At 37.2% G+C, this 24,261-nt stretch overlaps 1 protein-coding gene across 19 annotated transcripts in view; it reads left to right on the forward strand.

The window, feature by feature from the left end:
* PIKFYVE (phosphoinositide kinase, FYVE-type zinc finger containing) overlaps window positions 1–17,016 on the forward strand; it is a 91,280-nt gene extending 74,264 nt beyond the window's left edge. For all 19 annotated transcript variants that reach the window (XM_063713010.1, XM_054549716.2, XM_063713008.1 and 16 more), the window contains 11 exons: window positions 831–926; window positions 3,393–3,476; window positions 4,334–4,431; window positions 6,132–6,296; window positions 8,282–8,341; window positions 9,030–9,206; window positions 9,607–9,710; window positions 10,910–11,038; window positions 12,164–12,425; window positions 12,836–12,910; window positions 13,458–17,016. In XM_063713010.1, the coding sequence (XP_063569080.1) occupies window positions 831–926; window positions 3,393–3,476; window positions 4,334–4,431; window positions 6,132–6,296; window positions 8,282–8,341; window positions 9,030–9,206; window positions 9,607–9,710; window positions 10,910–11,038; window positions 12,164–12,425; window positions 12,836–12,910; window positions 13,458–13,573 (1,366 nt within the window). In that variant the 3' untranslated portion in view covers window positions 13,574–17,016. The remainder of the gene's footprint in view (window positions 1–830; window positions 927–3,392; window positions 3,477–4,333; window positions 4,432–6,131; window positions 6,297–8,281; window positions 8,342–9,029; window positions 9,207–9,606; window positions 9,711–10,909; window positions 11,039–12,163; window positions 12,426–12,835; window positions 12,911–13,457) is intronic.
* Window positions 17,017–24,261: the final 7,245 nt, after the last annotated feature.

Consider the following 24,261-nt stretch of genomic DNA (forward strand, 5'->3'; position numbering starts at 1 on the left):
ATTCAAGAGTACTCCACTCTCATGACCTAAATTACTTCCTAAAGGCCCTACCTCCTTATACCATAACATTGGGAGTTAGGATTTTAACATATGAATTTTGTGGGGGCTGGGAGGGTAAACATTCATTCTGTAGCAATTCCCTCATAGCACTTACCACAGAGATTATATTTATTTATTTATAGGATTATCTGTTTCTTTACCCCCACTACACTATAAACTCTATGGTGCCAATTTTTTTTTCACCATTTTATTGTTAACATCTCACACATCTAAGATCCTTAAAAATAGTTTTTCTTCATATTGTATCCTTGGCATGTTCAGTGTTCAGTAAATAGCACCTAAATTAAAAATGACTGTGCCTAACAGTGCCTAGGTGAGTTAGGGTCGGAGTCAGGGGAGCAAAATTTAAGTTGAAGTGGAGCTACACTGGGTTTTTTTGTGTGATAATAGTAAAGTGGCTGTGTTGCATTGTTTATTATTGAACTAGTAGTATGTCTTCTCCACAATTTCTAGAAGACTTTTTCTCTCTAGCTTATAATGGAACAAAATATCTTAGACTTCCGCTGTTCATTGTAAATTCTTTTTGAGATTAGTGTGGCCAGAGCCTTGGCAGTATGGAAAGGTTTGTTTGGAGTGACTATTGCAGAACTCTCTGATTTGAAACCTAATTAATTCTGATAATTTTCTAATTGCCTTCAAAAACTTTCTCTTGAAATCTTTTTCTTTCCTAATGATTCAAGTTATCATATCTGCATACATGTTGGCTTTCTTAATTATATTCTTAACTCTACAGTACTTAGTTAACTTATGTATTTTAAAAATTTGCATAGTGATCCAGATAAACACTACTTAATGTATGAACATGAACGAGTGCCCATTGCAGTCTGCGAGAAGGAACCCAGCTCCATCATTGCTTTTGCTCTCAGGTATTATTCATGGGACTTTGACTTATGATAATATCTCTGTATTTTATGTATGTCTATTAATCCATTATATTTGGAATCTTTCACATAAAGCAAAATGATTAAATATAAGCAAAAATATATGTTCTTTAGTCATGATAGCTTGTTCTTTTTTTTTTTTTTTTGAGACAGAGTGTCACTCTGTTGCCCAGGCTGGAGTGCAGTGGTGCAAACTCGGCTCACTGCAACCTCTGCCTCCTGGGTTCAAGTAGTTCTCCTGCCTCAGCCTCCCGAGTAGCTGGGACTACAGGCACACACCACCATGCCCGGCTAACTTTTGTATTTTTAGTAGAGACGGGGTTTCACCATAATGGTCAGGCTGGTCTTGAACTCCTGACCTCAGGTGATCCACCCACCTCGGCCTCCCAAAGTGCTGGAATTACAGGCGTGAGCCACCGCGCCTGGCAGCTTGTTCTTTTTGTGCATAAAAATCTTCTCTGAACCCAAATAATGAAGTATAGGATGATTCCTAAGTAAGCTCCTAATAACTAAATTGACTTGGCAAGTTATTTACTGAGCCTTGAATCCTCTATCCATTCTGTTAAAATATGTTTTCCCTTGTATCCCTTCTCTCAGTTTACTTGTTAACATAGTACTTGGAGCATCCTGCCTTGTACAATCTGAATATCTTTTTTGTACCATTCACTCATTTTCTACTACCCTTCCTACGTACGAGGCAAAATTTTTCTACTTAGAAAACAGCAGTCACCTCTTACCCATTGAAGATATGTTCTAAGAACCCCCGTGGATGTCTGAACCTACAGATAGTACTGAACCCTATAAATACTATGTTTTTTCCTGTACATACATACCTATGATAAAGTTTAATTTATAAATTAGCCTAGCCACAATAAGAGATGAACAACAACAATAAGATAGGACAGTTTTATAACAATATACTACAACAAAAGTTATGTGAATGTGCTCTCTCTTTCTAAATATGTTAATGTTTTTGGACTGCAGTTGACTGTGGGTAATTGAAACCATGGAAAGTGAAACTATGGATGAGGAGGGACTACTGTAATGCTGTTCTTATGCCTTATTCCGTAGACATTTCTGACTTTTTAGTTTACACACTTACCATATATCTTAAATCTATATCCACTGTAAAAATATATAGTATGTCTAAAAGGGCAAAGCTTTTAAATCTTTTTTTTTTTGAGACAGAGTCTTGATCAGTTGCCCAGGCTGGAGTGCAGTGGCGTGATCTTGGCTCACTGCAAGCTCCGCCTCCAGGGTTTACACCATTCTCCTGCCTCAGTCTCCCGAGTAGCTGGGACTACAGGCGCCCGCCACCATGCCCGGCTAATTTTTTTTGTATTTTAAGTAGAGACGGGATTTCACCATGTTAGCCAGGATGGTCTCCATCTCCTGACCTCGTGATCCACCTGCCTCGGCCTCCCAAAGTGCCGGGATTACAGGCGTGAGCCACCGCGCCCAGCCTTAAATCTTAAGAATATTTTGGTGGTAGCTGCACTTAGTTTAAGTAGAATCTAAGATGTTTAAAGCAATTTTTTTCCCACTGGAAGGCATTACAGTTTTTAATTTTTCTTGTTAGATGGTGGTTACAGGGAGTCCATTTATTCAACAAATATTTGAATGTTTACAAAATGTGATATACTAGATATTGGATGTACAGGAGTAAACAAGATAGATTTACATTCCTCTGCCTTTATGCAGTTTAGAGTTTACTGTGTAGATAATGAGGAATTTTTTTCCTTTATAAGATTCCATATGATAACATTTTTTGCCTTTGGCTTTTGTGAACATAGTATAAGCTTCTCACTTTATTTAATAGTCATAATATATTAATAGGTAAGAAAGGTAGGAGAGTCAACCAAATCAAAAATATTTTTTGTACTATTAGGAAGTAAGGATTCTAGTTGAGATCATCTTTTTTCAATGTCTTAGAAAAAACAATACATACCTAACATGCCTCCCTTGTTGCATGACATTTATCTAAAGCAGGGTTCCTAGACTGCTAGCTTAAGAGTCAGGTTTTTTTTTTCTTTTTGGTTAATAGAACATTAAACATTTTTTTCCCTTAAAGTTTAGTATGTTAAGTAGAAAAGCACTCTCAAGTTCTTTTTTTCTCTATTGTACTCAACACTGAGGCTTCAAACTTTTACCTGTTCAATCCCTGAAGTCATTTGATCTAAATATTAGTAAGCAGGCTTTTAAAATCTTTGTTGAGGATATTGATACTGGTTGGTGAGTCAGTGGGTCATATTTTGTATTACCTTCTATGAAGACATTGACCTTCCTCATGAAGCTTCTACTTGATTGCTTTTGTTAGTTAACCAAAATTATTTAATTATGGAAATGTATAATGATTGTGCTTCTATAATGCAAAACTTACTCTAAAGCATATGATTTACTTTTAAAGAAGAAGTTAATGTTTAATATTTTTCAACCTATTTCTACCCTAAGTTGTAAAGAATACCGAAATGCCTTGGAGGAATTGTCTAAAGCGACTCAGTGGAACAGTGCCGAAGAAGGGCTTCCAACAAATAGGTGATTCATGATTGAGTAGAAACTATTTTAATTTAGTTATGTTATCATTTTCTATATGCTTGTACTTCAGTTTTATTATAGCATTTATCAGCATAAAAATTTCTAGGATTCAATAATGGCACTCATATTTCAGCCAATAATTGAGACAACAAAGCTCAAATATAGCAAAAGAACTTAAACAGTCCCTTAGGATGTAGTTTTATGATAATTGCAATAGCAGTTAAATGTATATTGCATATTTAAGGACATTTTTGAAAAAAATGAAAAGGTATTTTTATTTAAAAAATAATAACTTGTAAAATTGGTAAGCTCCTGCTTGACTTGGCAATTCAAAGTATCTGTGAATTGTTTATAATAAATAAAGGTCCTAATACTTCAAAAACCAAACCCAAACCAGTTATTTTGGCATGTTGAGTATTTTAGACTTCTAGACAGAAATTGTCACATGCTCATTATTGTGATTCTTACTGAAATAGAGTTTCCATCTCTACTAACATGATAGTTTTATCTGAATTATCATTGTGATAACTAGTGTGAGTTTAGAAAGGAATTGATATTTTCTGTAGTTGTTTGATTTATGGGTGCTGATATAGTGTTAACGGACTTGGGAAACATAGTGTATTCCTCCATACATTTTTATAGTTACAGCATTTCACTTTAAGTCCAGTAGATATTTCAGACTTTTTTTTCTGTGTTCTAGCCTGTGTTTATGTAAATTATGAATCAGACTTTTGATATTGTAGGTGGGCTTAGGTAGGAAGTAAATCAGTGTACAGCGTAATTAGTGTAGTGGACTTACTATTTTCTGTTTGACTTGTATAAAACTAATTTTTTCTTTTTTTTTCTTTTCATTTTAGTACTTCAGATAGCAGACCAAAGAGTAGCAGCCCTATCAGATTACCTGAAATGAGTGGAGGACAGACAAATCGTACAACAGAAACAGAACCACAACCAAGTAAGATTACACATGGAGGAATATTTATAATTAGATTTACCTATAATTATGGTTTGAAAAAGAAAATACATAAAAACAAGTACTATCTGGCAATGATTTACTACTTATGATCTCTGAAATATAAATTTAGATATTTTTGTATGTCCTCTTTATAGGTGTTTTGCTTTTCTTCGTTGATTCTTATCTCAAATGTAAGTTCAAGGTATTGAATTAGAAACTTTTAGAAGCTCTTTGGTCTATGCAAAAAGGAGAATCTGCTTCCTAGAAGAGCTTTCAGTTTAAAATATACAACCTAAGATGCAAGATACATTTTTTCCTTTCTAGTTTTACAGTATTACTGGCACTATGAAAATACATTTTCATACATTCCCTCCTTTAATCCCCCTAATAACCACATAAGAATTATTTGACATATCCTTATTTTTCAAGAAGAAACTTAAAATTTAGATTTAGTAACTTGCTCCAGATTAGACAGTGCTGGAGCTGGGATTTGAATTTGTGTTTCTCTGACTTTGTCAGGAACACATTCAGCTACAAGTAACACAAAATTCAACTGTAAGGATTTAAACAAATGACAGCTTATTTTTCTAAAATAACCAAACCTGGAGGTTGGCAGTTGCTGGCATTTGTTTAGCTGCTCAGCATTGTTATAACATTAGGGGAATAGTTTCTCTATGATTCCTTTAAGTTTTCCTCATGGTTAAAAGTGTTCCATTTTTGTTTGCATTTGAGTTAGAAACAAAGGTGTTGCAAGCTGCAGCTGTTCTCTTTCATTAGGAAAGCAGAGGCTCCTCCTTTAGTCAGTCTCATTGGTCAGAACTGAGGCTCATGGCCACTCCTGACTGAAAGACACAGAGAAAGTAGGGAGCAGCATTGTCCCTGTTGGGTTATACAAATCATGATCCTTTCCTGGTGCTGTACACATAGTTACACACCCGACCCCACTCCCCTCTTCCCCTAAGTTGGCATTCTGTTGGTAGGGAACCAGGTAGGAGTGGATATTAAAGAGGCAATACTAGTGTCTGTTACCCAAGTAAACACATTTATGATTGACATTTTCTGTGAGTTTTGTAAATGGTAAATTTGCAAGAATTAGAATCATATTAATAGTATGATGAATGAAGCTCAAAACTAGGAGTAAAAGTATAGAGCAAGCTTTAGTAAATTCTTGGCTGTTTGATGGCCTTTTTTTGAAAGATGCTAAAAAGGAAATCTTATATTTTCCTGTGTTAAACTGTAGGAACACAAATGACACAAAGATGTTACCTTTAACTGAATTCTTGTAGCTTGTGAAATTGTTTTGTGTTCATTTAGTTAACTATATTGCAGTACTGTAAGAACTCAGCCCTAATTTAATCTTGTTGCTTAAGCTGTGACTGCCTTTGAAAGATATTTTTGAAAGGCCTTCTAGATAATTCCCCGTATTTTTATATTAATCTAGCTGAGTGTTAACCTTCTATCTTTTTTTATGTTTTTATTAATAGGGGTTTTTGTTAAAAAGGGTGCTTGATTACGCAAAAACAGCATCTGGAACAATAAGTAACAACATGAGGGACAGTGTGCAAACAAAAGTATCTGCATTACTCAGATTGATTAGCTTCATATAGTGGTTACTGCTAACAAAGAAATGAGCTGAAAATTTTTATTTTTCATCTGTAGTGACCTGTACTTAAAATTAATATGTTACTTCTTATTTTTAGGCAAAAAGGCTTCTGGAATGTTGTCCTTCTTCAGAGGGACAGCAGGAAAAAGCCCCGATCTCTCTTCCCAGAAGAGAGAGACCTTACGTGGAGCAGATAGTGCTTACTACCAGGTTGGGCAGACGGGCAAGGAGGGGACCGAGAATCAAGGCGTTGAGCCTCAAGGTGTGTTAAAGAAGAGTAAATGTGCTTATTCTAGGCTTTGATTTATTTGTTTTAGTTGCATATATTTCTTATAGCCTTAAATAGATAATTCTTAGTGCTGAAACTGGGGCATTCCCTCTGTTCTCACTTGTCAGTGTGGTAGAGTGGAAAAAGCATGGCACTGGGAGAGTCCAACTAGTTTCAGATTTCACTGCCATCGTGTACTGTGTGGTAGAATCAGAAATCTTTAGTTTCCATAACGTGTAAAGTGGCAAAAACAATGTCTTCCAAGGTTGATGTGACATTCCACATGTAAAAACATTTGTCTCAATATGTAACTCATATTATATACTCAAATGTTTTCATTCCACTACACCCTCAAGTGTTTTCTTTCAAGTCCCTGTAAAGTTGCAGCTATTTATGTCCCCTTTCATTTTGACATTTAAAAATTATGTCTAATGCTGGGTGAGATGGCCCATGTCTATAATCCCATCACTTTGGGAGGCTGAGACGGCAGGATCACTTGAAGCCAGCAGTTTGAGACCAGCCTGGGCAATAAAATGAGACCTCTGTCTCTACCAAAAAAAAAAAAATGTGTGTGTGTGTGTGTGTGTGTATCTACCTCATTGTGTTTGGGTATGGGTTTAGATCAGGAATAGGCAGACTGTGATGACCTGTTTTTGTAAATTAACATTTATTGGGAAACAGACCCATTCATTTACTTATCATCTGGTTGCTTTCACTTTATATTGGCAAGATGAGTAGTTGGAACTTTTTCAGAGTGAAATATTTGCTCTGTCTCTATACAGAAATAGTTTGGTGACCTCTGGGTTAGTCCGTGAATTAGTAGTTTTAAAAAATAGCAACTGCTGGGCCCAGTATAGTAATCCCAGCACTTCGGGAGGCTGAGGCGGGCGGATCACTTGAGACTAGGAGTTGGAGATGAGCCTGGCCAACATAGAGAAACCCCGTCTCTACTGAAAATAAAAAAATTAGCCGGGTCTGGTGGCGCATGCCTGTAATCTCAACTACTTGCGAGGCTGAGGCATGAGAATTGCATGAACCCAGGAGGTATAGGTTGCAGTGAGCCGAGATTACGCCATTGCACTCCAGCCTGGGTGACAGCAAGACTCTATCTCAAACAAACAAAAAAACCAACTGCTGTAATAAATTTTGACTAGTAATTAAGATACCTGTTTAGTATTCTATAGGCTGCTTGCTATTGGGCTGTAGCTGTTTATAATGGGATCCTTGGAAGGCCTAGATGCTTCAAAAATTATTTTGAAATGTGAAACTTAGGGGACTATTTGTTCTTCTAGATATTAAGATGTATTTCAAATCTCTAATAATTAAACAGAAAGTAGTAGGCTTGCAATGCAAGTCAGTCACATATAAAAAAATAGCTCTGACATAGATTCTAGTATATTTTATGTATAAAAATATATGTTTTAAGTATATTAATATATAATTGTATTATATGTTAATTATGTATGTTATATAATTATATGTTATATGCTATTAATAAAGTTATATATTATGTAACTAGTATATAATTTTATGTTTTAAAATTATGTTTTATAAAATAATATTTTATACATATTTTATATAGCTTAGTACATGATAAAGCATTGCAAACTATTGGGGAAACATTATTCTATGCACATGGGGAAAATAGTCATAATAAAGAAGCCATGGAAGTTCTTGGTATAAGAACTGAGTTACTGTATTGCCACTGTAGGAATCATTCAGTTATAAGAAAAAGTATTCAACCTAAATTCTCTATTTTTCTAATTTAAAAACTGAAATTCCAAAAAAACATACATTTTTATTGTAATCATTTAGACAGTTTAATTGTATATCTTATGCTTGCTTGATAGTGACTTGAGTAGGATATTTTTACTTTTAATTTGCTAAGTTTTTTTGTTATATCAAGGAAAAAGGAAAGGACAAAATGAACTGATAATTACTCAAAACCTTGGCTTTACTAATGATATTAAACCTTTTAGATGAAGTAGATGGAGGAGATACACAAAAGAAGCAACTCATAAATCCTCATGTGGAACTTCGTAAGTATGAGATATTATATCATTGGTTTGGGGAGAGGGACTACAGTTGAGCCAACTCTATTATTTGAGAATTCTAGCTTCATACTAAATAAATGTCCCAGTTCTTGAAATGAATATTAAGTCTTTATGCTGACATGAGGTATATTTAATCAACAGTTTATAAAATATAAATTTAATTTATAAAGAAATTTAATCAAAAGTATAATTTATTTGTAAATTATGCTCTCATTTCTAATAGTTAAACATTTACTTATTATGTAATCTAGAGCCACAGAATTTTGACAATTGCATTTAGAATTGTGTATATGTGTGCCAGAAATGTATTATCCAGAATAATATGTACAGTACATTTTAAGATATTTATTAAGAATTGCTATAAAAGTACAATGATGTTAATATGGTAGGTAACAAGTGTAAAATTAGAACTGAGTCTTTTTTTTGTGTGATTTTTATTTTTTTCTCTTTTTTTGGAAAATATGTAAGGATGGTCATATGATGTTCTTTAATTCCCCCTGAAGATCAGTTTAACAAAATTGTGATAAATAGGGATTTGGATCTAACATGCAAAATGCCATCATGGCGAAACTTAAGTGGTTGCATTTGGCCAGGGCAGGGAATGAGGGAGCGGAGGAGGAAAGATATTTTCTGAGTCATAAAGCTTTTTAAAAAAAACTTCTGTTGTTGATAGAATTTTCCGATGCTAATGCCAAGTTTTACTGTCGGCTCTACTATGCGGGAGAGTTTCATAAGATGCGTGAAGTAATTCTGGACAGCAGTGAGGAAGATTTCATTCGTTCCCTCTCCCACTCATCACCCTGGCAGGCCCGGGGAGGCAAATCAGGAGCTGCCTTCTATGCAACTGAGGGTGAGCCTTTCTCATCGTTTATTGATTGGTTCAGTAGTATCTCTTTGCCTCAGAAAATGCAGCAGGAAGGATATTGCTTAATAAGAACTTTCATAACTATGACTTACTAGTTTTAACAGAGGCATTTATAAAGTTTTATTTAATAGTTTTAAAAAGTAGATCTTCTAGAACTGAACTTAGATGTATTGTTGACAAAAGTAGAGGGTCTTTGACTATACAAATCCACAGGATCCCTTCAGTTAATTGAGAATTGTGTTCTGATCAAAATTTTCACTGTGACATTAGAAAATTCCCCTTAAAATCATAAAACAACCTAATCATTTAGGATCTTTGGAATGATGTGTTATAGATTACAGTATATATTGTGATTGAGTAAACACATAAAATTTCTGCCTTTTAGATGATAGATTTATTTTGAAGCAAATGCCTCGTCTGGAAGTCCAGTCCTTCCTCGACTTTGCACCACATTACTTCAATTATATTACAAATGCTGTTCAACAAAAGGTAGAAATCTAAAACCATGGTCTATAATCAAAGTTTGGTGGCTTTTTTCACATCCTGAGTCTTTCTGTTAGTCTATTCTTGTGTTGCTATAAAGAAATACCTGAGGCTGGGTAATTTGTAAAGAAAAGAGGTTTATTTGGCTCATAGTTCTGCAGGCTGTGTATACAAAGCATAGTGCTGGCAGCGTCTGTTTCTGGTGAGGGCCTCAGGAAGCTTACAGTCATGGTGGAAGGCAAGGGGAGCCAGCATGTCACATGGTGAGAGACAGAGCAAGAGAATGGGGTTGGGGGTGGGGGAAAGTGCTGCATTCTTTTAACTAACCAGATCTTGCGTGAACTCAGAGCAAGAACTTATTACTGCAAGGAGGGCACCAAGCCATGCATGAGGGTTCTGCTCCCATGACCCAAATACCTCTCACCAGGCCGCACCTCCAACATTGCAGATAACATTTCAACATGAGATTTGCAGGGGCAAACATCCAAATGGTAACAGTCCTAATGGCAGTTTTCTCTGTGGTAAGATACATGCAGGACACAAGTTGATCTCTGTTATGCTATTGAGGTATTATAGGATTCAGAGATCTTAAACTATGTATTTCCTGCGTTTGTTAGTGAGGAACCAAGTGATCTTGACCAAGTTGCCTTTAATTAGTTTATATAAAAAATCACTTAAGACATTAAGACTGGATGAAATTAGGTGCACATTCAGTAGTTGGTAATTTTGCTGAGACTGAAATTTGAAACATGTATTGAGAAACAAGGGGATGCTTCCTTTAGCTAGAAAGAGAGGCAGCCAATGGCCCAGGTTTGCCCACTTGTCATTGAGCAGCCACCAGTGCCCCCACCCCATCCCAACTGCCATCTTAGAATCATGAAAGAGTTACATAGTTTTGGGTTTTTTTTTTTTGAAGTTATCATGGTTTATTACGTAGTATTGGGGGAAATTACATGTCATAATGAAGTTTTTGAATTTAATCAACTGAAGGATTATTCCTTGGGAGAATGTTAAGGATCTAATATTTTTATTGGCATTGCTGCTATACTCACTTCTGAGATTCAAGAGTTTGAGTTTTTTTCAAAGTCCTTTGGTCATATTAATAGAAAATTATGTTCAGTTGTTACATGGATAATCCTTATATTGGTATTAAATTATAAATAACCCTTTTTGATAACAATTTATTTTGACCTTCTCTTGATTAGAGGCCCACGGCGTTGGCCAAAATTCTTGGAGTTTACAGAATTGGTTATAAGAACTCTCAGAACAACACTGAGAAGAAGTTAGATCTCCTTGTCATGGAAAATCTTTTCTACGGGAGAAAGATGGCACAGGTAAGGGTATTGGACTATGTGAAGCATTTAGCTACTGGAACCTTTTGTACCTTTGGTTCTTAAATATAGTGAATCAGAGAGTAACATCTTATTTTATAGTAAATATTTAACTTTGGTTACTAGGCCATATTTAACTTTTGACTTGCTCAGCCTTGGAGAAAGAATGAAGAGGAATTATTCTTGTGGAGTGGTCTTAAAATACAGCATATCCAATATTCTAGAATCACAGAATTGGTAGAATAAGAAGGCAGATCTACTTCCCACATCTTTTTTGAAGATTGAGAAGCTGAGGCCTACAGAAATTAAGTACTTCATCAAAATCACTCAGTTATTCCTAGACTCAGGTTAGTCTAGATTCTAAAACACTACTGTTCAAAGAGGTAGTCCTTGAACTGTTTCCAGTCTATGGTAAGATAAGGAACGTGTGCTAGAACGTAATTCAGTTCACTGCTTTCTTCATTGAGAACACCTTCTATGAGAAAAATGTCAGCTGAACTAAACAATATACTTAATAATGTAATTGATTTATATTCTGGCACTAGTTCCCTAATGTTGTAGTGAGCCAGGAGCAACTGACCAGCATTGGTCTGTAGAATATACTACAGGTTGTACTGGTCCTGGTACTCAAGTCCCCTGTCCTTTGAGCGCATTGCTTTTCCTACCACCCAAATATTCCTGTGTTATGCTCTTCTACATTGCTGTAAGTAATTGTCCAGAGTTTGGTATCAAAACTATGCTTCTTAAGACTATTTGCATCTCTCTCTCTCTCTCTCTCTTTTTTTTTTTAACACTGTTTTGTGATCCAATGATGTATTTCTGGAGTTACTTGTTAATGTATCTTAAAATTGATTAAATTGGCCAGTGTATTTCGGAAACGTTTCAGTAATTGAGTACCTAGGTGTTAATTTTAAATGATAGAATTATGTTACTGTGTATTTTGTGTACTGTACAATGATATCACTGTGCATTTAAAAACTTAAAAATTATGATTCAATTTTCAGTTAAACTTTGGAGTGTATGTAATGGTAGTGACTTAGGAGTCTTTCTGCCTTTTTTATTTACTTACATTAACTAATCATTTGTGGCAACCTGTACATAAATGACAAAGCATTTTCTTTCTACTAGGTTTTTGATTTGAAGGGCTCTCTTAGGAATCGGAATGTAAAAACTGACACTGGAAAAGAGAGTTGTGATGTGGTCCTGCTAGATGAAAATCTCCTAAAGATGGTTCGAGACAACCCTCTATATATTCGTTCTCATTCCAAAGCTGTGCTGAGAACCTCCATCCATAGTGACTCCCATTTCCTTTCTAGCCACCTCATTATAGATTATTCTTTGCTGGTTGGGCGAGATGATACTAGCAATGAGCTAGTAGTTGGAATTATAGGTAAGTCAATGAGTACCCTGCTTATATTTCATGATTGAAGTCAGAGTCAAATTTTAAAGATTCTATTGAACCTGGTCTAATAATAGCTTATTGAATATTTTCACAAACTTTCATTTGAAATTTCAAAAATAAGTTTTTTATTCTAGTCTCTTCTACTCAGTTTCCTCATTTTCATTATCTTTACCAAAAATATGTGAATTCAAAAAGTCACTTATAAATGAGGGCTTTTGTGATTGTTGTGAGGATTAAACAAATTAGTGTGGAGAAACCCTGAGAACAGTGCTTGGCACATTGTTAGCACTCAATAAAAGTTAACTGTCATAGAAGTAGTAGTAATAGTCATTGCTGTTGTCATTTGATTGTATTTATTAACATAACTTTATTGCTAATTTCACTCCTTCTACCCCCAGATTATATTCGAACATTTACATGGGACAAAAAGCTTGAGATGGTTGTGAAATCAACAGGAATTTTAGGTGGACAAGGTGAGCAGAATTTTTGTTTTGTTTAAATTGTTCACATGTATTTCTTATCAGTTAAAATTTTAAAAGTGGATACTGATACTTTTTTTTAGTTGTAAAAAATAAGTGGTTATCATTGATTTCATTGTCATTTCTAAAGTGACCAAACAATAATGAGAATTATATAGGTGGGGAAATATTGGGTGTAAATTTGTGTTAAAATGTCAGAGGTTCTCAAAAAGATTTTTTAAAAAGCCAGATGTTCTGAATAAGAGATTGTCTTTAATTAACACTTGAGACTTCCAAGTTCTCTAAGCACTGTTAGCCTCATTTGTGCTCTTAGACATCTCTCATCTCTAGGCAGGAGCTAGTCTTTTTAAACAGAAACTCGTACCAGGTAGGACCTTGTCCCATGGCATGTGGCACAGCAGATAACCTTTCCTGCCCACTCAGACTGCTTCTGCATGTGTATCTTTATGGCATTTTATATGAAAGAACATGGTCGGTTGACTTAAGTTGCCCAATCAATTATATAACAGCTTTTCCCCCCTTTTGTCTTTCATAATCTCAGGTAAAATGCCAACAGTGGTGTCTCCGGAGTTGTACAGGACTAGGTTTTGTGAGGCAATGGACAAGTATTTCCTAATGGTACCAGACCACTGGACAGGCTTGGGTCTGAATTGCTGAAATCAAGCGCGTATTTTGAAATGGACTGTGAAGGAAAAGGGGACAGGAACAAAGGACCAAAAATAAGCTACATGTTTTATTTCTTCATCGTGTTCACCACTGTATGCAAAGGCTTTTCAGTTCTGTGACTGTTTAGACTGTCCATAATGGAATGGTAAAACTCCATGAATTTGCACTTTGGTTTTTGATACCTGTGGATTAGCTGTCTGTAGGTTGGGAAGTGGCATGAAAATTTTCTTAAGCTAAAATACAGACATGTTTCAAAGGGCTAAAGTTGGAGATGAGTAGATAGGGTGAAAAATGGGTTAAATTTGCTAGTTCAATTGTTTTAAGAAGAAAACAGTGTCTCATAAATTGACTATCCTGGCATCACATTTAACACATTATCTACTTAGAAAGCATTTGTAGAGCTGCTGAATTTGTTTTGTGTTTTTCTGTAATAATTTAATGTTACTTATTATCAGAATTTCTGAAACCTTTACAAAAATTCTGATTTATTCCATTAATGGCCAGTTAAACATGTGGGCATTTATTGTTTTATTGAGGAATTTGACTTAAACTGGGAATCCTGTCATGTTCTTTATCTTTCCAGCTTGCCTGTTTTTGAGTATGTTTGATGTTTTTAAAATTTTGTCTTCTCTGGATGACAGGAGGCTATAGCCATTAACTTTAAGCCTTCTTTTAGAGATATTTTTAAAGCTTGTTTAAAATTTTTGTGCAATTGATATATTAAACTGCACTTACTTGCATATGCTCATATTCTAGGGTTTTTTCTCTATTTTTAGGGTATCATAGTAAATCATTAGTAAATGAGTCTGTAGTTACTAAACCCTAATGGAATAATTATTAATGAAGGATTTTTGAAATACAAAAAATAAATTAGGCCCAATCCAAGAAATTGAGTGAGAAGGAAACACTTGTTTTTTTCACAGAGGTAAAGTGTCTTTTCAATATAACCAGCAATTTAGGTGGCATCTATAAAATAAAAAAAATTCCACTGTGGACATCCCCTTTTCCAACTTTCTACATAATGGCTAGCTCTGACTGCTAAGAAATGTTAAGAAATAGGCCGAGTGCGGTGGTTCACGCCTATAATCCTAGCACTTTGAGAGGCCTAGGCGGGCAGATCACCTGAGGTCAGGAGTTCAAGACCAGCCTGGCCAACATGATGAAACCCCGTCTCTACTAAAAAGACAAAAAATTAGCTGGGCATGGTTCCATATACCTGTAACCCCAACTACTTGGGTGGCTGAGGCAGGAGAATTGTTTGAACCTGGGAGGCGGAGGCTGCAGTGAGCTGGGATTACACCATTGCATTCCAGCCTGGGCAACAGAGCAAGACTCTCTCTCAAAAAACAAAACGAAACAAAAAAAGAAAGTTATTCTTAGTAAGGAACTTCTTGTTTAATAGCATTTTTGTTTATTTTAAAAAGTGATCAGAAGTAGTAAACTATCTTTGAGGAAATACTGTAACCCCAGAATATTTCCTCTTGACTTCTTTTTGTAACAAGGATAATTTAGGGATTTATAAAGCTGTAAGGATTTCACTGTTTTCGGACTGCCTATAATAATAGCACATTAACCTTCACATCATAAGAAATCTGGACAAGTTCAGTTACACAGTATGATGAATACTTGAATTAGGAACATTATGGAAAATTTGCTTTAGAGAATGAAGGCAGTAGTTTGGTATTTGGTGCTTATTAAAAATGTGGTTTGTTTTGAACTGGAAGCAAGTTGACCGAGGACTTATGACTAATGTGATGCTAAGTTCCATTTGGCCCCTTTTAAAAACGTGTATGTGCCTTTTGAAGATACACAAAACACTGACGATTTTAGTTTTGAAATCAAAGACTATTAAAGGAGCTGTACAGAGGTAAAAAAATAAATGTGGAACATTATTAGCTTATTTCGTGTCTAGGAACAATGGATTTTGTATCTGATTTAAAATGCCAACACTGTTTTGTCTCTGTTCATTTTTTCTGTGAGGATACTTATGGTTATTTATCCTGTCCATTTCCTATACTCCCCTAGTCATGAGCACTTGAAGTACAAGGTGTCTCCCCCTAGGTGCAATTAGGTTGTTTCTTTGTTTTTTGTTTCAATTCTATGTGCATAGCAGGAATGCTCCACAGGAATGGCTTCTGACAATAATCTGTCCTGTTGATTTTGTTTTCCTTGCCCATGACTTGAACAACTGTGTTTTAAAGTACTGTAGTCTAGTAGGTAACTTTGTGGCAAAAATTTTCAGTATAATACATTCTGAAACAATAGTTGCTGCCTTGCAAAGGTAATCTCTCATTTTAAAATTGAACAGTATTAATGAAGGGGAAATATACAATTTAACTATTTCTATTGAGTGGTAGAACTATATGTCTGGTCCCTTGCTGCTTTTGTTTAGGCCACTATCACAGATATATTTCAAATATTGTACTACTCAGTGTTAAGTATTGAATGACTGTTTTCCTTTCCTTCAAGGCCTAGAGTATACTCTGAAAATTTAGGAATAAGGAAGAAATCTTAATACTTCTTTCCTTAACATACAACATAAGTCCCGAGAATAATTGATAGTAGCAAGAGAAAACTATGTCAGTAACATGTTGCTTTGTATAAAAATCTTATTTATAAATGTGAAGCTTTTTGATGCCATCAAAACTTATTAAAAAATAGGAAGGATTTACTTTTTTCTAATTCTGACCTAAGAAAAATAATGAGAACAAGCTGTTGCAAGCTCTTTTGTAGTCTGTTGAATATTTTATAAATATTCAAAATTTCCTACAAACTATAATTTTTTCCATGATTTAGCAGTGAGTGGTTTTCTAGCTTTGGCTCTTATTAGGTATTGTAAATAGTAGGGTTATATCGATATCAGCTTTTGTGATGGCATTGTGGTCATCAGCTTCATGACATTTTACCCATTTGCAGTGATCCTGTGTAAAACTGCCAAGGAAAGTAATTACCTGTAGGAGTTAGCTGAGCTTGAAGAGTGAAAACTGTTGTGAATGATCAGGCCATTCATTATTCCTCAAGTGTTAATATACTGACTTACGCAGTATTCAAACCATCTAGTGCAATCTTTTGTTTTGTTTTTTTTTTTTTTCGTAACACAGGTGCAGTGTATTATAGAAAAAGTAAAAACTACAATCATTAGCAGTTTTAATACTGCTGTGTCAGTTTTGTAAAAAATGTACATTATGTCTTTTGACATGTTGAACTTTAAACTAGGGAAATGACATTGTAAATCACAGTAGCCTCTTTTAATTTAATATGAAAAATGCCACTATATTGAAAGTACTTAATGTATTATATTGTATATATTTCTCTACTTTGGTTCTAGCTATTTTATATGATTGACATGTTATTTAAAAGATAACTGCCTTGAACTTTTGGAGACTTGTACTGTAAATAAAGAAATCTTAACAATAAACTGAGAATCTACTTCACTTAGTTTTGAGTCTGCTTGAAGAAATTGACAACAAAAGGAAATGGAGTTTGTCCTGCAAGCCTAGTCTTTGTGTTACTGGTGGAGGGTGTCCAGGTTCTTGGCGTTTTGAACAAAGAATTGGACAAAACACACAAAGCAAGGAAAGAATGAAGCAACAAAAGTAGAGATTTATTGAAAACGAAAGTACATTCCACAGAGTAGGAGCTCAGGAACACTGGGGCACAAGAACTCCCGTTACAGAACTTTCTGGGGCTTAAATACCCTCTAGGGATTTACCATTGGTTAGTTGGTGTACACCCTGTGTAAATTAATTAGTGCCCTGCAATCAGTGTAATTGGTTGCAGAAAGCAACCCATCAGGCTGAAGTGAAGTTACAAAGGTTAAACCCTATGCAAGTGTCGTTGTGGAAAACAACCAATCAGAGGCCGAAGTTACAAAGGTTACATCCTATGCAAGCATCTGATTGGTTGAGGAAAACGACAAATCAGAGGCTGAAGTGAAGTTACAAAGTTACACTTCCATGCCAATGTCTGGTTGCAGAAAGCAGTCAATCAGAGATGCTTTCAATTTTCCGTCTGCCATGCAGAAAAGGGAAGAGGGTGCTTGCAAACGGAGTATTCCAGTCCTTTTGTTACTTAGATGTAGAAAGTTGGGGTTTTCCTTTTGATTTAGTTGTAGAAAGTCAGTGTGAATCGGCCTTAGGTTCCCTGCCTCCAGACTATTCTGCCTCACCTGGCCTAGCAGTGTCACTTTCTGTTCATTCTGTTCATTCTCTTCCTGGTTGTTTAACCACTGGAGAATCCGTAACTTAAGGTAAACCCACAGTTCATTTCAGCCAATATTGGGCAAGCCGCATTCCCCTTCTTTCTTCTGATAGGGCACTAAAGGAAGTCCCACCCTCTTCCATTTGCGATTGGCTGAGTTTGTGGGTGGGCAGGGCTCTCGGCTGCCAGTGCCTCAGTGCTCCGGGGGACCTCAGGTCCCCTACGTGAGGGGAGGCTTCCCTCCCACAGGAACTCACACCTGTGGGCACGAAGCCGGGAGGCCCGCCCCCTGCCTGGGTTCATGCAGGGGAAGGCGAGGGTGGCTGGGTAGAGCGTGCCCTGAGAGGTGGTTGGGCAGGTGGCTGGGCTGGTGGCCAGCTGCGCAGGGAGACCGGGAGGTGGCAGATCTGCGGGGCGCCCAGTCGCTGCCTCCACGTTCTAGTGCTGGGCGGGAGGAGCGGATGTGGCTTGGGAGGCAGCCCGCTCTCCAGTCCCTATCCACCCACAGGTTTCTTGGGTCGGAGAGAAATTATCTGATAAAATTCCTGGGTTAATATTTTAAAAAACGGAGAGTTTTTAAACATGATTTTTTTTCCCTCGAAAATGACCTTTTTATGCTTCGAAGCAGTTTGTCACCAGCATGGTGCTTTTTCTTTTCTCTTTTTCTACAATAAATGAAAGCATTTCTTCAAGAAAAAGGCACAGGTTCCTTGAACAGGTAAGAAGAGCGCCCCACTTGTTCTCCCGCCTTCTGCATGAGCAGCCCCTCCGGGGTCTCCTACTGGTCCCTAGGAACTTTCGCCACACCCGGAGCGGCGGCCTCCCCGAGCCCCTCGGGGCCCCTTCCCTGGCAGCTGGGATGAGGGCAGCGTGCTCCTCGCAGGTTACTTGGTCCTGAGGTCCTCCCTCAGGCGCTGGGCGTGCCTGGGGCGCAGAACCGCGGCTCTGGGCCAGACCTGGCTGAGACTGTGCTTGTGCGGCGAGTGGAGGCCGCTCCTGGGGCCCTGCCGCCCTCCCACTCGCTTGGGGCTCTGGAGTCTGGCGGGCCGCAAGCCGCGCTGCCCGCTCTACCTGGCTTTGTCCATCCAGCCACCCACCAACAGCCAGGGTAAAACAGCACCCGGAAGCAGTCGTCGCCTGCTGCCACCAGGCTGCCTTCTGTGGTGAAGGTGGGGGCCAGGGTTGCAAGGCCCTCCTCTTGTTGGCATCAGCCAGGCACGCAGTGCTGTCGTGGCTGACCCCGGCCGTGAGGCACCCGCTGACTGAGAAGCCAACCCGAGCACCCAGCCGCACCTACCGCTGGCCTCAGACATCAGCACCCCAAAGGGTATGTTGGAGTCCCATGGTGGAGGTGCCGGCCGCTCCTCCACGCACTTGATGTATACCGAGGATCCCGTGCTTGACGTCTCAGGGGGCATCAGCCAGGAGCACGTTGCTGGGATGCCAGTCCAGGCTGAGGACGGTGGAGCCAATGGGCTTCTTGATGTACTTGCACACCCACCAGTTATTCTCCCGCTGGAAATAACAGATGGCGATGACACACAGCTGCTGCCCACAGCAAATTTGTCCTGTGGGCCCAGCACACACAGCAGGCAGTGGTTGCGGGCTTACCCGCCCCGCCTGTCAGCGTCCACACAGAGGCCTTGTGGCCTGTGCCATAGGTCACGATGAGGTTACTCTTGGAGGCCCAGTTGATGCCTGTTACCTGCCCGTTGTGCTCCTTGAGCTCGGGCACCTTGGCCCACTTGGCCCCACTCTTACAGCTTCGTGGTTGTTGAGGCAGTTGGTGACCATCCGGGTGCGGCCCTTGCTCCAGGTTTGGCAGCAATGGGTTCCTGCAGTCAGCTGTGGGAGGCTGTAGTTGCTCTCCTTTTCAGAGTACCCCAGCTGCAGACTCTGGGCAGGACGCACCCAACCAGTGCTCTGGTTTTTTGAAGTAAAAAATGCATAATGCAATTTTACCATCTTAACCATTTTTTAATTGTAAAATCCGGTAGTGTTAAGTATAATTGTGTTGTTGTGAAACAGATCTCCACAACTTTTTCATTTTGCAAAACTAAATAACTCCTCTTTCCCCCTACTCCCAAGCTCCAGGTAACTACTGTTTGTTTCTATGAATTTGACTACTTGTATTACCTCATATAAAGGGGTTCATAAGTATTTGTCTTTTCTTGCTTGGTTACATCACTTAGCATGATTTCTTAAGGTTCATTCATGTTGTAGCACGTGTCAGGATTTCCTTTTTTTTTTTTTTTTTAAAAAAAGGATGAAGACTATTCGTTTGTATGTATATGCCACATTTTGTTTATCCATCCATTTTTCTTCAAATGTTTGAGTTGTGTGATGTTTAATTATGTGTCAACTTGACGGGGCAAAGGGTTGCCCAGACAGCTGGTAAAACATTATTTCTGGGTATGTTAGTGAGGCTGTTTCCAGAAGAGATTAGCATTTGAATTGGCAGGCTGAATAAAGATCTGCCCTCATCAATGTGGATGGGCTAGAACAAAACAAAAAGGTGGAGAAAGGACCAGTTATCTCCCCACCACCCCTGTGCCCTTGAGCTGGGACATCCATCTTCTGCCATCAGACATCAGAGCTTCTGGTTCTCAGGCCTTCAGACTCCAGAAGTCATACCAGTGGCTTCCCTGGTTCTTAGGCTTTCGGACTCAGTGAACATACTTCACTGTATGTTTCCCTGATTCTCAGGCCTTTGGACTTGAACTGAATTACAGCATGAACTTTCCTAGTTCTCTAGCTTGCATACGGAATATTGTGGGACTTCTTGACCTCCGTAATCATGTGAGCTAATTCCCATAATAAATCTCTTCTTATGTATCTATATTTCATATAGATATGATATCTATATATCAATCCCATAGATAAATAGATGTCTCATATATATATCAATGTCTCTATATGTAGATGTCTCATATATGGTATCTATGTATCTATATCATCTCTATATATCTAATCATCTATATATAGATGTCTCATGATATCGATATAGATATATCTATATCATAGATGCATAGATATCATATATATGTCTGTTTCTTTGGAGAATTCTGACTGATACAGGTTGCTTCCACCTTTTGGCCATCATGAGTAATGCTGCTGTAACCATGGGTATGCAAATACTTCTTTGAGACTCTGCTTTGAGTTCTTTTGGGTAAATACCCAGAAGTGGATTGCTGGATGATTCGGTGGTTCTACTTTTAATTTTTTGAGGAAATTCCATACTGTTTTCCATAGTGGTTGCACCATTTTATAATCTCACCAAGAGTGCACAGGGTTTCAATTTCTCTACATCCGTACCAACACTTATTAGTGTTGTGTGTGTGTGTGTTTAATGGCTGTCCTAATGGGTGTGAGGTGACATTTCACTGTGGTTCTGATTTGCACATCTCTGATGATTGCTGGTGTTGAGCATCCTTCCATATGCTTGTTGGTCATTTATATATCATCTTTGGAAAAAATGTCCATTCAAGTCTTTTGTCTATTTTTTTTCCTTCCAACTTTTATTTTAGGTTTGGGGGTACATGTGCAGGTTTGTTACATGGATAAACTGTGTGTCATGGGGGTTTGGTGTACGGATTATTTGGTTGCCTAGGTAAATGAGCATAGTACCTGATAGGTAGTTTTTTGACCCTCCCCCTTCTCCCACCCTCCACCTTGAAGTAGGCCCCAGTGTTTATTGTTCCCTTCTTAGCATCCGTGTGTAGTCAATGTTTAGCTCCCACTTATAAGTGAGAAAATGTGGTATTTGGTTTTCTGTTCTTGCATGAACTTGCTTAGAATGATGGCCTCCAGCAGCATCCATGTTGCTGCAAAGGACATGATTTCGTTCTTCTTTATAGCTGTGGTGTATATGTACCACATTTTCTTTATCCAGTCCACTGCTGATGGGCATCTAGGTTGATTCCATGTCTTTGATATTGTGAATAGTGCCATGATGAACATATGTGTGCATGTGTCTTTGTGGCAGCACAATTTACATTTCTTTGGGTATATACCCAGTAATGGGGTTGCTAGGTGGAATGATTAATTCACTTTTAAGCTCTTTAAGAAATCTCTAAACCTCTTTCCCCAGTGGCTGAACTAACTTACATTCCCACCAGCAGTGTCCAAGTGTTTCCTTTTCTCCACAACCTTACTAACATCTGTTATTTTTTGACTTTTTAATGATAGCCATTCTGACTCATATGAGATCGTATCTCTCTGTGGTTTTGACTTGCATTTCTCTGATGATTAGTGATGTAGAGCATTTTTTCAAATGCTTGTTGGCCGCATGTGTCTTCTTTTGAGAAGTGTCTGCTCCTGTCATTTGCCCACTTTTTAATGGGCTTGTTTGTTTTTGCTTGTTAATTTAAGTTTCATGTAGATTCTGGATATTAGACCTTTGTCAGATGCATAGTTTGTGAATATTTTCTCCCATTCCTTAGGTTGTTTACTCTGTTGATAGTTTCTTTTGCTATGCAGAAGCTCTTTAGTTTAGTTAGGTACTACTTGTCAATTTTTGTTTTTGTTGCTTTGTCCATATTAAAAAATAGAGTAATTTGATTATTTTGTTGTTGAATTGTAGGAGTTCTTTATATATTATGGATGCTAACATCTTATCAAATATGATTTGCAAAACATTTTCCCTCATTCTGTAGGTTGCCTTTTCACTATTGTGTCCTTCAATGAACAAAAGTTTTTATGTTTGATGCAGTCCCATTTGTCCATTTTTTTTGGTTGCCTGTGATTTTGGTGTCATATCCAAGAATGTGGAATGTGTCATATGCACATTCAATGTCCTGAAGATTTTCTTCTATGTTTTCTTCTAGAAGTTTTATTGCTTTGGGTCTTTGGTTTAAGTCTTTAGTCCATTTTGAGTTAATTTTTTTATGTGGTGTAAGAAACAAGTCCAACTGCATTGTTTTGCATGTAAATATCCAGTTTTCCCAGCATCATTTGTTGACCAGATTGTCCTTTTCCCATTTAGTGCTGTTGGAGCTCTTCTTGGAGGTCAGTTGGCCACATGTACATGGGTTTATTTCTGGGCTCTTTATTCTATTCTATTGATTTGTATATCTGTCTTTATTCCAGTACCACACTGTTTTATTCTTCTTTTTCAATTTGACTCTTAGGGCCCTTTGAGATTCCATATCAATTTTAGGATGAATTCTTCTATTTCTGCAACAAATGCTATTGGAATTTTGATAAGGATTGAATTGAATCTGTAGACTGTTTTGAGTGGTATTAACATCTTAATAATATTAAGTCTAATCCATGAACATGAGATGTTTCTATTTATTTATCTCTTCTTTGATTTCTTTCAGTAATGTTTTATAGTTTTCATTATATAAGTTTTTACTTCCTTAGTCAATTTCTAAGAATTGTTTTCTTTTTGATGCCATTGCAACGGGAATCATTTTCTTAATTTTTTCAGATGCTTTCACTATTTGTGTATAGAAATGTAACTGATTTTTTTTGTGTGTGTTGATTTTGTATCTGGTAACTTTACTGAATTTTTAAATTTGTTTTAACCTGTTTTTTTTTTTGGTGGAATCTTTAGTATTTTCTGCATATAAGATCATGCCATCTACAAACAGAGAAATTTTTACTTCTTTCTTCCCAATTTGGATGCCTTTTATTGCTTTTTCTTGTCTAATTGCTTTGGACTGGAGTTCCAATACTTTGTTGAATAGAAGTGTCCAGAACAGACATTTTTGCCTAGTTCTTAATCTTAGAGGAAAAGCTTCCAGTTTTTCACTGAGTATGCCATTAGCTGTGGACTTTTCCCAAACAACCTTTATTATGTGCAGTTAATTTCCTTCTCTTTCCACTTTTGAGTGTTTTTTTTCTTTTCTTTCTTTTTTTTTTTTGTGTGTGTGAAAGGATATTGAATTTTGCCAAATGCTTTTCCTGCATCAGTGGAGATGGTCATGTGGGTTTTGTCCTTTATTCTGTAAATGTGGTATACTGCATTGATTTTCATATGTTGAACCATCCTTGCATCCCAGGGATAAATTCCACTTGATCATGGTGAATGATCTTTTGAGTGTGCTGTTTGAGTGTGCAAAAAAATTTTGCTAGTATTTTTTTGACTACATTCATCAGACATATTGGGTAATTATTTGTTCTTGTATTTTTGCCTAGCTTTGATATCACACTAATGCTGCCCCTCAAAGAATGACCTTGGAAGTATTCCTTTCTCTTCAGTTTTTGGGGGATTGATGTAAATTCTTTTTTTTTTTTTTTTTTTGGAGACAGGGTCTCACTGTCACCCAGGCTGGAGTGCAGCGGCACAATCATAGCTCACTGCAGCCTCTAACTCCTGGGCTCAAGCAATTCTGCTTCAGCCTCCTGAGTAGCTGGGACTATAAGGATGTGCCACCATGCACAGCTAATTTTCATATATATATATATATATAAAATGTAATATATAAATATATATAAATATAAATATATATATATATATATATTTTTTTTTGGTC

Source organism: Pongo abelii, chromosome 11 (assembly GCF_028885655.2).
Source record: "Pongo abelii isolate AG06213 chromosome 11, NHGRI_mPonAbe1-v2.0_pri, whole genome shotgun sequence".
Taxonomy (NCBI): Eukaryota; Metazoa; Chordata; class Mammalia; order Primates; family Hominidae; genus Pongo; species Pongo abelii.